This window comes from Etheostoma spectabile, unplaced genomic scaffold (assembly GCF_008692095.1).
Source record: "Etheostoma spectabile isolate EspeVRDwgs_2016 unplaced genomic scaffold, UIUC_Espe_1.0 scaffold403, whole genome shotgun sequence".
Classification (NCBI taxonomy): domain Eukaryota; kingdom Metazoa; phylum Chordata; class Actinopteri; order Perciformes; family Percidae; genus Etheostoma; species Etheostoma spectabile.
In genome coordinates, this window is record NW_022605603.1 from 342,682 (window position 1) to 355,742 (window position 13,061).

Below are 13,061 nucleotides of genomic sequence, written 5' to 3' on the forward strand. Positions count from 1 at the left end.
GGGGCATTTAGCTCATATTCACATCTGTTGTTACTACTGGAGATAGTAATAATAATGAGCTTGTCGTTGTTTTGCTCCTTTGGATATAAAAGCAGAAACATCTGCATCGAGAATATTCGGCAGCAAGTGCGGAGGAATGGACTTGAGGAGAAGAAGCATGTTGTCTTGAGATAAATTCCTTTCTACAATTCCCAACTGAGATTACAATACCATAGTCTGCTTCTCATGATACTCACCCTTGTTTTAGCATCAATCTGGGAGCCACGGTCCAGTAACAGGCCCACCATGTTAGTGTTGCCCCGCTTGGACGCCACATGAAGAGGAGTAATCCCGTTCTACAGGGGAGAAAAAACTCAACTTTGAGTGGGTAACTTAGGTTACTGAAAGGGAAATGTCATATGTGTACAGCGCATTTGTGTTATTTCAAAATAAAATGTATTTGTTATCTTGTTCTCAAGAATTGAACCAGTTAAGTCTGAAATGATCTCAAACGGGAGGATGGTGTGTCTAATAAAGACAAAGGATGCGTGCATTTTTTCAAACCTTTTAACCATATCTACAGGATTTATAATCTCTGCAACCTCATTTTTTGCCACACGAGCAATCCCCTGAGGATTAGGAGAGTGCAAGGTGAGAAAAAAAAGCTGTTGTTATCCACAATGCTCGCAACGGCTAAAAATAGGACATCTAAATTTGTATTCTGGATGATATTAAAGGGACAAGTAAAAACCCAGAAATGAAAGTTAATAATGGGTACTGCTGAGTTTGCTGTGTGATGAGGCAAGATGAAGAATTTCTGTGTGTACAGCACAAGGAAAACCTGAGCCGTTTTCCCCTGCCTTGTCTATGAAATTATCTTCAGCTTATAATATATAGTATAGTATTTAATATAGTATTAGCAACAATATGGATTTTGACAAAAATCACTTCATATAAATGATTCTTTTGCAAATTACAGACAAAATCGCCACAACTTTGGACAATGATATGTTCACAATTAATATATTCTTATATATCAAAGGCTTTTGATACAATTGCTCATATCATTTTCATTTCCTAAATTCAAAATTGTAAAATTATTATTATATTTCAGGATGTTGGAAGCAATTGGCTAAGTGACTACCTTTATAATAGTGATCTATAAAAGGTTGTATTTCTAACAGAATGAAGCTTTATTGTGGAGTGCCTCAAAGATGAATACTAGGGCCACTTACGTTTCTATATAAATGACTTGGTTTGGATGTCTGATTCTGCGTGTACCATACTGTTCGCTGATGATATTAATATTGTCATATCGCAAGGAAGCTGGGGCTCCTCAAGATTATTATCTTTGAAATTCTTTTATTAGGATTAACCCCTTGAGATGAACCCATCTCATTTTCATGGGCGTCCTCGACAGCATATAAGTACAATACAAACGTATTTAGAAAAGGTTCTTAAAATGCAAAAAGACCTATAACAACACCACTCAAGCACACTCACACACACACACACACACACACACACACACACACACACACCCACACACACACACACACACCCACACACGCACACTCACATTACCTAATGTATTTCACAACTTCTTTTTAATGAGCCCTGATGTCAGTTATTCCAACCAGACAAACGCTGGAAATCCATCTTCTCTATAATACCATAACTCTTGGACAATGTGACCATGAAATGCAGAGGACCAGCACTTTACAATTTACAAATCCAGAGATTTACTAGATATGAAACCTCATAGCTTATAGCGCTAAGATTCAGGAGGCAGCAATGTTGTGCAGAAGTGTTCTTGTAGAATTTTAACGTCTACCAATGCGCTTTCAGAGCAGAATAACAGTGCATATTAGCGTTGAGTCGTACCCTGGCCGTGAAGTCGACCGCCGCCCCTCGGTTCAGCAGGAGCGTGGCCACGTTGACGTTGCCGTAGTGGGCAGCGATGTGCAGGGGGGTGAATCCACTCTGGTAGAGAAATAGGACAGATACAGACCCACAGAGAGTAGGACAGAGATCAGACGATAGCCTTTACTTCACGCCCTTAAACTTTCAATGGTGTCTCTTGATCTTTATAGTCTTCCCAGCATGCATCCCAGATGAAAAGTAAACAGAATGCAAAGAAAACAAATCTACTATTTTGAATTTTTATGTCAGAACATGTGGCACCCAGACACACAACCCCAAAACACGCTCAGAAAACGTCACTTCCATGCAGGTTATCAACCACATAAAGAAAAGTAAAAGAAGAACAACTTGAAATGAAAAGAAGCAGAACTGAAACAAATAGATGTCCAGTACACATAGATACTCATCAACATGAAAATGGACAAACAATATTAGCTACCCAAACCACACCAAATCATAGTAAACTCATAAAGTGGCATTTAACAAGAAGGGTACATTTGTGATCAACACCAAAGTGCACTATGTTCACTGTACGTCAAGGAAGTATTAGAGTTAACGATGTGAAATACATATGAGAAAAGTTATTATGAGATTGCAGAGCAGTTTGGAGCAGATTCTTGCCTTACCTTGCCATTCTGTAAGTGTGGTCCGATTTAATGTGAAAAAGTTGTTTGTAAAAGTGTGAAGAATACAGTGACTAACGTGATGGTTTTAAAAACTTTACACAGTCAAAAGCTCAGAATGGTGCAAACTAAGGTAGCGTGGATGCAACATGCCGTTCAGGGCCGAGTCTTGGGCCAAGCAGGCACAGTAAGACCTTAAAGCTTTACAAGCTTCCCATGTCCTTATTAATAAGCATTGTTGGAGTCGTAAAGAGCAATAGTCAAATACAAGTAATTTAAAAATGTATATAAAAGCATGCGTTTGAAATACTTGATCAGCAAAAGTCTTAGACGTACGGAAGACCAGGACTGGCAATATTGAAGTAAAATCATTTTATCAATTTTAAATTGTCAATTCGTGTGTGCATTATTAACGTAAGAAAAGACAAAAAAAAAAAACATGAACATGTTTTAAATGCATAATTACTGCAAGAATGGACACGGAACATTTTTGGATAAATAACTCAAAAGCGAAACACGGCCATGTTGACATTGCATGACATGGACAATTTAAAAAATGGGAACATTTCATTTTATTTGAAAACATAAAACATAAAATTTAAATTTTTTTCTGAAACTATTACTACACTTTTTCAAACTATTCAAAATGATTGATGTTTTTCCAATACATTGCATGATCATTGCTGTTATTCCGGTCATTGTTATTATGGAAGGATCCTCCCAGACGTCCTTTGTGAAATGTGTCGTAGTCAACAAAATGGATATCATTTCATTTTAATATAATTTTTTTTTTTTAAATGCCGATTTTTAAGATTTATGTAAGTTTCACATTGTTGAAAATTAAAACAAAAGCACATTTTACACTCATCATCATTGTGGCTGTGTCATTCTTTTGTGTACACCAAAAAATACTGGTCAATAGTCTTTATGTATTTATAGTATTTATGCATTTTGAACATGAATTAAAGATCGGATTTGGATTTTCATGCACAAACAAATAGGAAATATCCTTTAAATTTGATTGAGTGATTTCATTTCTATTTGGCACCACTGGACTTCCATACTGCAGGAAATAAATTGTATGCTATCATTTTATCCAATACGGATTCAAACTAAGCAGCTTATGGCGCTATCTATAAAAACCGTGCAACAGGACGTGAACAGACAAAATCACAACACGGACTGGGAAACAATATCAATTGATAGATAATCCAAAAAAAATGCATCAGCACAGTATTCATCAAATCAACCCTTGCAGGAGACACGTGTAAAATAAATCAATGCTGAGGGTAAGATATGAAGAAAAAAAAAACAGGAAGGGGCTCCCTAAGCTGGGGACGATACGAGTCTAAACCTGGGGAGGAAAAAAATGAAAATGCGTACAGACGGAGTATGAATAAACCAAATCTAAAGCAGCAGGAGCTTGGGCCATTCGTGTCAGCCGTGCATGTCGACCTTGTTAAACCAAAGCAACGTAAAGTGGAACCAAAATGAATCTTTCTTTTTTTTCACATCATGCAGTGCTGTGGAAGTGAACTAAATAGGAAAGAAAAAGAGAAATGGGGATGGGGGGGGGGGGGGGGGGGGGGGGGGGGGGGGGGGGGGTGTAGTAAATCTGTGGAGAATCAAAGGAGCGTGTGTATACCTCAGTAGTCCTATTGACCATCATCTGGAGCGGGAGGAATGAAGGGAGGGAAAGATCAGTTCAGTTAGGCTTGTTAACACACATCTGCAGCGTGGTCACATACGTGGGCCGCTTCCTCGCGCAGACGATGTCCGGTTCACCCAAAGGCGATGCACGTTAATTCATCATTTGGTCATGTGATTAACCCTCATGTTGTCCTCGGGTCAAATTGACCCGTTCTCTGATATCAGTGTTCTTTTTATCTACCCAAAACAACACGATTGATTCCACCCAACGCTCTTTGCCAAGTACAAATCTCTACTTTCATTCATTTTGGGGACGTCTTACTCAATTTTATAGCATTTGAAAAACAATTGAAGTGTTTTTGAAATGGCATTGAGTAAAAGTTGACCTATTCCAGTCTGTGACTATCCATCAACATCCATTCCTTTCATTTTAGTCTCAATAATTCCTAATTTCTGCTTTTCTAACTCAAACATCAGGTATAATTTCTTATAGATGAGTTTTTTGGACCATAAATTCCAAAAATAACTGTAAAACTAAAGTGAATAAGTTAGTGTTAGTGTTGAAAACGTCCCCAAAAAGTTGAAAAAAGCCTCGAAAGTGTTGACAAAAGGGAAAAAAAAGTAAGAAAAAGTTGAAAACATTGATAAAAAGCGTAAACTTTGACACTTTTTATCAATGTTTCTCTTACATTGTTGTCCCTTTTTTTCAACGTTTGTCACTTTTTTTAACATTAGGTATGATTTCCTATAAATGATATAAATGTATTGACCATAAATTCCAAAAATAACTAAGCTGTAGTTAATAAGTTAATGTTATGAAGTGTTAAATGTCAAAAAAAGTGACAAACATTGAAAAAAAGCCTCCAAAAGTGTTGAAAAAAGAGACAAAAATTTAAGAAAAAGTTAAAAACATTGATAAAAAGCGTCAACAAAGGTGTTGATTTTCAATTTTGACGCTTTGTATCAATGTTTTCTTACATTTTTGTCCCTTTTTTTCAACGTTTGTCACTTTTTTTAACATTAGGTATAATTTCCTATAAATGAGGTTTACTGACCATAAATTCCAAAAATAACTGTAAAACTAAAGTTAATAAGTTAGTGTTATGTAATGTTGAAAACGTCAAAAAAAATAAGTGACAAACATTGAAAAAAGCGTCCGTTAAACTGTTAAAAAAAAAGGAAGAAAAAAGAAAGAAAAAGTTAAAAACATCGATAAAAAGCGTCAACAAAAGTGTTGATTTTGACACAAAGGGGTTAATAGTTTGGTCTACATTTTGTGTAACGATAGTAAAAAATCCTCATTGCAACGTCCCAGAGTCCAAAACAACAATCCAAAACCCAAAGATATAAAACAAAGTAATGCATCATCACTCATAAAAAGCTCGTCACATTCTGACGTGGCCCAACTAATATGAAATCTGAAGTCTTAACTTTAATACTTTACTGATGCATCGCAAGAGTAAGGAAGAGGATTAGGGCCACTGGTGAAAAATCTATGTGAGTTATGACTTTTTTCTGAGAATTCTGAGATTAAAGTCCGAAGAAAAAAGTCAGAATTCGGACTTTAATCTCAGAATTCTCAGAAAAAAGTCAGAATTCGGACTTTAATCTCAGAATTCTGAGAAAAAAAGTCAGAGAAAAAAGTCAGACTTCGGACTTTAATCTCAGAATTCTGAATTAAAGTCCGAAGGGAAAAGTCAGAATCTAATCTCAGAATTCGAGATTAAGTCCGAAGTCTGACTTTTTTCTGAGAATTCTGAGATTAAAGTCCGAATTCTGACTTTTTTCTGAGAATTCTGAGATTAAAGTCCGAATTCTGACTTTTTTCTGAGAATTCTGAGATTAAAGTCCGAATTCTGACTTTTTTTATCAGAATTTAAAAAAGTCAGAAGAAAAAAGTCCGAATTCTGAGATTAAAGTCAGATGAAAAAAGTCAGAATTCGGACTTTAATCTCAGAATTCTGAGAAAAAATTCAGAATTCGGAATTTGCACAAATCCCGGATTAATACTCAAGAAGGATCCACCCCCCCCCCTCTCCCTCCCTCCCTCTCCCTCCCCCTCCCCCTTCCCTCTTTGGTTGCATGCAGCGTTGTACATCACCACCATACAACCTGCAGACAGCGGCACACTCCATGCAGTGGACAGTGTTACACATCGACACCGGTGCGGCGAGGTAAAAGGGGGTGATGGGGGGGAGTGTGTGAGTGTTAGCGTTCAGAGAGAGACAAAAGGAGAAACGGGAGAGACCCGGTTAGTGGCGGGACCGGGAGTGACGTGGCAGGCGCAGAGACACTGAATAAGAGAACAGGGAAAAAATAGAAATAGAGAGATGCATGGACAGACAGATGGAAACACAAACACACACAGGGTATATATATATATATATATATATATATATATATATATATATATATATATATATATATACGCCTTCATGACAACAGTACATCACAACAGACACAGTCTTGGTACTCATACATTTGGGGCACCCTAGTTTTACACCTGCTGGGATTGCTATCTGGATCATTTATCTGGAAATGGGAAATATTTAAATCACTGACACCCCAAACAGTGTAACGCAATGACATCCAATCTACCGGACCATCTACCAACTGGTCTACATGGCGTAAGAAAATTGAGACCCTGGGATGATGGAGTCCGGATGTAATGACAACAGTGTGATCAGACTCTTAAATGTCAGGAGAACTCATCCGGGTACACATTTAACCCTTGCGTTGTCTTCCCGTAAACCATGAACTTGTCCTTCCGGGTCAAAATTGAAAATGAATATACTTTTTTTTTCCAGCTTTTGGCGCTGTTTTAAAAACCTGAGCTGGTTCAATAACAGGTTTTACATTTTTTTCTTGGAATTCATGGTCATTTAATATCAAATTATACATACGTTTTTTTTTGTTAAAAAGGCAGAAATTATGAATTATTTTGACCAATGGTGGATCTCAGATGGGTAGATGTCAAAGTTTAGTCCGGATACTGGTTTGAAACCATTAAAAAAAAAAGAATTCAAATGCTATAAGATTCAATAAAACACCCCAAAAAGTCTATGAAAGTAGTCATTCATTTTACCTGAGGAATGTATGGAATCCTCCATGTTAATTTTGGGCAATTTGGTTGAAAGAAATCCATATTTCTGATATGAAACACTTTGATACGGGTCAGTTTGACCCGAGGACAACACAAGGGTTAAGGTAATGCTTTTACAAAAATGTAGTTAGGTACTGAGGAACGAATGAGTAACCAATGGTTACTGATTGATTGATTGATTGATGCTGTTCGTTACTTATTCATTTAACAGTAGCTACCGTTCTTTTTACCAATCATTGTGGAGTCATTTAAGGAGTCTATCGGTAACTAATCATTAGCTAACCATTCGATACTCAATCATTTAAAAGTAGCTATCATTCTCAACTCAAATTCAGAGCTAACCCTGGCACCGGGGGGTCCCAGAGGGCCCGGAGGTCTACAGCCAAACGGCATGAACCAAATGCTGAACCACAGCCGACATCTAAAAGACATCTGGACTGGTTTCGATCCTCAAATATCACGAGATCCTATTTAGCCAAATCCACTACAGCCTCGTACAATTCATTTACTTTACGAAAGTCCTCAAAACCGTAGAACGGACGGACACAAACAAATAGCACCACATCATGCCAACCCCCCCCCCCCCCCCCCCCCCCCCCCCCCCCCCCCCCAACTCAAACCGTGCTACGGGCCTACCTTCGACTGGACATCGGCGTTGTGGTCGTTCTGGAGGAGCAGGGCGGCCGACTTGGTGTCGTCCTTGCGGGCGGCGATGTGCAAGGCCGGCAGGCGGACCTTGCCCTTGGTGTCGTTCTCCAGCAGGACCGAGACCACCTGGTTGTGGCCCTGCTGGAGGGCGATGGCCAGCGGGGTGAAGCCATCCTTGGTTTGGAGGAAGACAGGACGAAGAGGATCAGCGACATTTCCATCTCAAGAATCCTTAAATGTTGGAGCATCAAAGCGTCCGAGTTGTTTGGTTGACGCACATTGAATCATGTGAATTAACGTTGGTATTTAAAAAAAAAAAATGGCCACGTCTAAAATAAGAGGGGTCCTTGCATTCCCTGTCTCATAACGGTTGATAAGGTAAACTATCTATCTATCTATCTTCAACAGGGGGTCCGCGACCCCTAGGGGGTCCGCGGAGGTACTGCATGGGGGTCGCGAAAGTTTTGGTTGATTAGACTTTTTTTTAAATATTTTTCCCACTAATTGAAATGTCTTTAAATCCACATTAACATGAACTCAACACACTGTAGTAAACAGATAAATGGAGGCAGAAGATGTCTTTCAGTCATCAATGCACACATGGCACTATAGGACCAGTTTGATATAACACAATGTTATACAATATATATAATTAGGGGGTCCCCGCTCCATCTCGCCATCAGTTTGGGGGTCCTTGGCCTGGAGAACGTTGAAGACCCCTGGTCTATACAACAACAATGCCATGTCACATTCATCACTCCGTTGCTTTCACATGATCTGTTTAACAGACAATGCCTGTTTTCATTCAAAAATGTATTCCCGTTGGCTAACAGCATTTGCCGCTTTTTCCAATTGCTGTTAACCCTCGTGTCGGAATTTTTTTTGTATTTTTGAGTCAAAATTTAAAATAAAAAACCTTTTTTATCAAGGTTATGGTTGTCTTTTTTGACCCTGTCGTGGCTGTGCTCCACTGATTTTGTCACTTTTTTCAACGGTTGTTGATTTTTTTGGTTTTTCCCCAAATTTGTAACGTTTTTTTGAGGAATTTTTTGTTACTTTTTCCGACATCTTTTCAAATTGTTGTCACATTAAAAAAAAAGAAAAAAAAAATGTACCAATTGTTTTGTCTCCAAATGCTAATTTTTTTTTTAAATTGACCCTGTTGTGGCTTTTTTGACCACGCAATAAGTTTTTATTTACATTTGTCACTTTTTTATTGGACATTTTTGTTACTTTTTTTGACATCTTTTCACATTTTTGTCACTTTGACATTTGTTCGCATTTTAGTCAATTTTATTGACATTTCTTTTAAGTTTTTTTTTCCAATTGTTTTGTCTCCAAATGCTATAAAATTGACCCTGTTGTGGCTTTTCTGACAATGATTTTGTCACTTTTTCAACGTTTGTCGACTTTTTCTGAGCCTTTTAAAAATTGTATGCGTTATTCACAAAAAAATGTTAAGCTTTTTTGTAAATTTGTCATTTTTATTTGAACATTTTTGTTACTTTTTCCGACAACTTTTCACATTCTGGTCACTTTGACATTTGTTCACATTTTAGTCAATTTTATTTTTTTCCAATTCTTTTGTCTTCAAATGCTATGAAATTGACCCTGTTGTGGCTTTTTTGACAATGATTTTGTCCTTTTTTCAACGTTTGTCGACTTTTTCTGAGCCTTTTAAATTTTCCGTTATGTTATTCCCCAAATTTTGAAAGCGTTTTTTTTTTTGTTTTTTACATTTGTCATTTTTTTGACATTTTTGTCACTTTTTTCGACATCTTTTCACTTTTTTTGTCACTTTGTCATTTGTTCACATTTCAATCAATTTTATTGACATTTTTTAAATTTTTTTTTTACCAATTGCTTTGTCTCCGAATGCTTTAAAACTGACAAAAAAAAACACAAATTCAATGAACTGATTGTTCATTTAACTTGTGAGGAGCGTTGTTGGGAACCATCCAGGTGACTTTTTTGGAAAGTTTGCTGGAAAGAAACCCAAATTTCGGATATAGAAACCTTTTGGAAAGGGGTCAAAGTTGACCCGAAGACAACTGGAGGGTTAAGCAACCATCCCTTTTCAAAGTGAAAGCCGACCAGGACGGGGAGGGATTATAACTGTTTGATCCATGGTAGGGTCTCGATATGAAACATCTGTGCAAGTATCACTTATGGTAGCTTAACAATGACCACGGTAGTAGGGGGCTTTGGGAATATCAATATTCGTCTGTCAGGGAGTCAACCGTCGTGGATAGATTGCCACGACATTTTGTAAAGACATACATGGTCCCCGTATGATGGATTCTAATGACTTTGGTGATCCCCTGATGATGATGGTGATTTGGCTTGCCACGTTATGGTCATGTGCAATGAAGTATTGTCATCTGTCATCCTGATTCCCAGATGATGTGTCTTAATGACTTGGTGGACCCATGACTTTCCTTCTAGCCCCACTAGCATGTTGCCATGTCTAGAGAATGGAATGCCTCGCCATCCCCAGGATGGATTGCCATTTAGTTAAGAACTTGATTTCTTTTTTTTAATGGCCTTTGAGTTGACAGGATAGAGAGAGAGAGAGAGAGTCGGGGGAAGATGATGAACCAGGGCCCCTGCCAAGGACTCAGCCTACACACTCTACCAGGGGAGCTAGAAATGTCAAATACTCTGATTTATGGCCAAATACCTGCCAAAAATGGGATTAACTGTACATCAGCCATGTATCTGCGTTGTGTTCAGGGCCAGTGTTAAGTGCACTAAACTGCATGCGTGACTAGATAGGAGAGTTTGACGTAGTCACCCTAAATATAGTCTATATCCTTGACGTTCCACTTTCTGGATTGCTTAGATCTCTGCAGGATAAGTCCAGACAGATCGCTAGACTATCTGTCCAATCTGAGTTTTTTCCGGCAGTTTAGTGCTGCACTTGACAATTCAAAGAAAGGCCATTAACCAGAGAATGTTTACCTCCCATCCCCAAATGCTACGTGGACTAGCCAGACTGGCAAAGCGAGACTACTCTAAATATCCACCCACTCCTCTCACCTCAGTAGCAGTGCTCTGGTTGCCTCCGTTCTCAAGCAGGTAGCGCACCACATCCATGTGGTTCTCCTGGGCGGCCATGTACAGAGGAGTGAATCCATTCTACAGCACAAAGGCAAAAATACAAGCGGTTACCAATAAAGTACAGGTCATGGGTATTTACTGTATTTCCTCACCCAGTCAGCCAAAAATAAGCACAGCTCTCTTAAATGATATTAGTGATGAGTCATACAGGAGGTGATACTGGGATTGTCCTTTAAGAGCATAGCGGGGTTTCACTGACATGACGTTCTCGGCGGTAACCCAGATGGGCGGCCATGTTGGAGACAACTGAACGGAGTACAATGTAGTATTGCGCACGGTGGATACTTTAAGTGAATGTAGCCATGTGGGGTAAACAGACTGCACCTGGACTACTATCTACTCCTGTGCATTGGATTATCTTCAAGGACACACAGATGAACTGTGCTTTTGACAACATAGACGGTCTGACGCTCACATTCACACACACAACTCATTATCTTACACACACACCATACAATCCCCCACCCCCCACCCCATCCCACCCCGTGTCCGTCTGACTGCCTCAATTTCTCGTGTTACCCACACCCTCCCAAGCCACCACAAAAAATTCCTTCACGTGTCCACGTGAGCTGGGTGTTGTCTTGTGCATCATGTTGTGACGTTGTGTTGTATTGCGTATTATTTTGTTGCTGTCTGCATTGTTTCTTTTTCGAGAAAGCGTGTGGTGGTGCTGTTCCATAGCTGCCATAGCTGACCCTAACCCTAACCCTAAGTCAAATTCCTCGTATGTGTGTCATACCGGGCGAATAAAGCTGATTCGGATTCTGATGTCTAAACAACAGAAAAGCATCCAAGATGCAAAGGCATATAGGGAAGGACAAGGACCACAAGACAAGACCCAATATTTCGAGAAATAACAGTTTATTGGCGGTGCAGATCCCTACGAGCTCCCTATTCTTAGATCCATGTCTACCCGGTGATTCTTCCTTCAGTTGCATATCTCGATATATAATTACCTGGTTTCTCGCCGAGCCCATACACAGCGGCAGACCTTAAATCCTACAGTGGTTTGGAGGCCTATGACCAGATGGTGTGTGGATGAGTGACGCAGTACCAAGTCATTAACAACCAATAGTAATGCAATAACGTCTTTAATCAACCTAACCTTAACTGTTGGACATCATTGCAAGGTGTAGCCAAGTGACTCTCAATCCTTGTTTTTTTTAATTCAAAGAGCCCCAATTTGCTATCTACACTACCTGAGTGAGTTTGAGCTTTGCCAACCACCAGCGCCTCCTTTCCTCTGATAACTTCTGGCATTCCTCTCCCTGGTTTTAATACTTTTTGGAAGCTGATAATATTCCAAATGTTTTTTCTTGGTCTGACCTATTGGTACAACCTAAAACCTGGCAATAATAAACATTTTCCTTGACGACATTGGGGATCTACTTCGGTGCCTGGGCTTTGTTGGGATGCGGAGTCCCTCCAATATGGCGATTTCTGGTCTGATGACGCGTCATGACAACCCCTCCATAGCGGCATTAACCGACTTGAGCGGCAGAGCACAGAGACTCACCTGCGACTGGGAATTGATGTCCGCTCCTCGTTTAACCAGGATCTTCACCACTTCAGCCTGACCAGCTAGCGAGGCTATGTGAAGGGCTGTGTTTCCTTTCTGGAATAATACAAGGACAATGAGAAGAAGAATGTCTACGTTAAAATAATGGTTATTCAGAACAGTTTTTTTCTTTGTGACCTGACCTTATTACGAGATGGTATGTGATGGGCATGCTTTGCAATAATGAGCAGCTCTGACTGTGGATGAGTTGAAGTCTATATTTTAGCAAAGGCTAATTCAATTGAATTTTACTTATAGTGTCAAACCATCTCCAGACACTTTACATATAGAATAGGTCTGGTACACACTTTAATATACAAAGACCCAATAAGTCTAGAATTCCACTAAGAGCAAGCAACTAGTGCGACAGTGGGGAGGAAAAACTCCCTTTTAGGAAGAAACCCGGGACAGACCCAGGCTCTTGGTAGGCGGCGTCTGACGGGGCCGGTTGGGGGGA

The 13,061-nt window shown here is 39.3% G+C and overlaps 1 protein-coding gene across 1 annotated transcript in view; it reads right to left on the reverse strand.

Annotated features, from left to right (window-relative positions):
* LOC116686617 (ankyrin-2-like) overlaps positions 1 to 13,061 on the reverse strand; it is a 158,017-nt gene that overhangs the window by 104,330 nt on the left and 40,626 nt on the right. Inside the window, 7 exon segments of the mRNA XM_032511638.1 lie at positions 237 to 335; positions 1,864 to 1,962; positions 2,529 to 2,537; positions 4,171 to 4,194; positions 7,915 to 8,100; positions 10,966 to 11,064; positions 12,563 to 12,661. Of these exon segments, the coding sequence (XP_032367529.1) occupies positions 237 to 335; positions 1,864 to 1,962; positions 2,529 to 2,537; positions 4,171 to 4,194; positions 7,915 to 8,100; positions 10,966 to 11,064; positions 12,563 to 12,661 (615 nt within the window).